The sequence below is a fragment of the Myotis brandtii genome, unplaced genomic scaffold, assembly GCF_000412655.1.
Source record: "Myotis brandtii unplaced genomic scaffold, ASM41265v1 scaffold1408, whole genome shotgun sequence".
Taxonomy (NCBI): Eukaryota; Metazoa; Chordata; class Mammalia; order Chiroptera; family Vespertilionidae; genus Myotis; species Myotis brandtii.
Window position 1 is genome coordinate 720198 of NW_005355029.1, and position 1525 is coordinate 721722.

At 61.0% G+C, this 1525-nt stretch overlaps 1 protein-coding gene across 1 annotated transcript in view; it reads right to left on the reverse strand.

The window, feature by feature from the left end:
• MICALL2 (MICAL-like 2) overlaps positions 1 to 1525 on the reverse strand; it is a 41178-nt gene that overhangs the window by 20889 nt on the left and 18764 nt on the right. The window contains exons 7-8 of the mRNA XM_014535273.1: positions 1115 to 1205; positions 325 to 560 (exon numbers count right to left, since the gene is read on the reverse strand). Coding sequence (XP_014390759.1) covers positions 325 to 560; positions 1115 to 1205 — 327 coding nt within the window. The remainder of the gene's footprint in view (positions 1 to 324; positions 561 to 1114; positions 1206 to 1525) is intronic.

Genomic DNA, 1525 nt, shown 5'->3' on the forward strand with positions numbered 1-1525 from the left:
TGCCTCTCACTGATGTTTCTCTCTCCGTCTCCTCCCTTCCACCCTCTCTAAAAAGAAAAAATCGATGGAAAACATCCTCCGTGAGGATTAACACAATCCATATATAAAAGGCTAATATGCAGAGGGTCCCCTCGGGAGTTCGACCGCTTGCTACGACGTGTGCTGACCACCAGGGGGCGGCAGGGAACGAAGGCTCCGATCGGCCCTGATCCGGCCAGACCTAGGGACCAACGCTCCCCTTGGGGGAGCAAGAACTTCGTGCAGGGGCCCCTAGTAAGTAAATAAACAAATAAACTGAAATAAAATGTGAAGTCCCGCCCCCACCCTCAGGCCGCTGCAGGCACTGGAGCCGGTCCTCGTCCAGGAAGTCGATGATGTCGCTGCGGTCGTTCACGGTGCTCACGTACTGAGTCAGCAGGTCCTGCTCCCGCTGCCGGTCCTGGGGGGACTTCAGAGCCTCTGTGGGGACAGCGGCCGTCAGCCGGGCCCTGCCCCCCTCAGGACAGTGTCCCCTCCTCCAGCCCCAGGCCCCTCCCCCGGAGGGTGGGGTCTCCGGGCACCTGGGACAGAGGGTGCCTCCAGGCAACACAGACGGAAGGAGAAGGAAGGACCACGTCCACGGTGAGGCCGCCCCGCGCGGCCTCCCCCAGCCTCACCAGTCGCCCAGTGGAGAGAGACGCGGAGAGAGACACAGAGACGCGGAGAGAGACGCGGAGACGCGGAGAGAGACACAGAGATGGGGAGAGAGACACAGAGATGGGGAGAGAAACACAGAGACGCGGAGAGAGACACAGAGATGCGGAGAGAGACACAGAGATGGGGAGAGAAACACAGACGCGGAGAGAGACACAGAGACATGGAGAGAGACACAGAGACAGAGAGACACAGAGATGCGGAGAGAAACACAGAGATGGGGAGAGAAACAGAGACGCGGAGAGAGACACAGAGACATGGAGAGAGACACAGAGACGCGGAGAGAGACACAGAGACGCGGAGAGAGACACAGAGACGCGGAGAGAGACACAGAGACGCGGAGAGAGACACAGAGACGCGGAGAGAGACACAGAGAGGGCCGCCTGCCCGCCCCAGGAGGCCCTCGGGGCTGGGCTCTCACTTGTACATCAGCTCCGACTCCAGCCGCAGCAGCAGCTGCTTCTCGTGGATGAGCCGGAACCAGTCCACCATGAGCGCGTCCTCGGAGGCGTCTGCGGAGAGGAGCCAGGCTGGCACAGGAGACACACAGAGACCGTGGAGAGAACACAGAGATGCAGAGAGAGACACAGAGACGCAGAGAGAGACACAGAGACGCGGAGAGAGAATCAGAGAGAGACGTGGAGAGAGACGCAGGTAGAGACGCGAAGAGAGACACAGGGAGAGACACGGAGAGAGAGACGGAAACGGCTCGGGACCAAGCCACTTGGCCACCCGACCCATAACACCCAGCAGCACACCCTCCCCCACAGCCACCCCCCCCACAGCCACCCCCACACACACAGCAGGAGGAGCTGAAGCCAGTGTCCCCTGG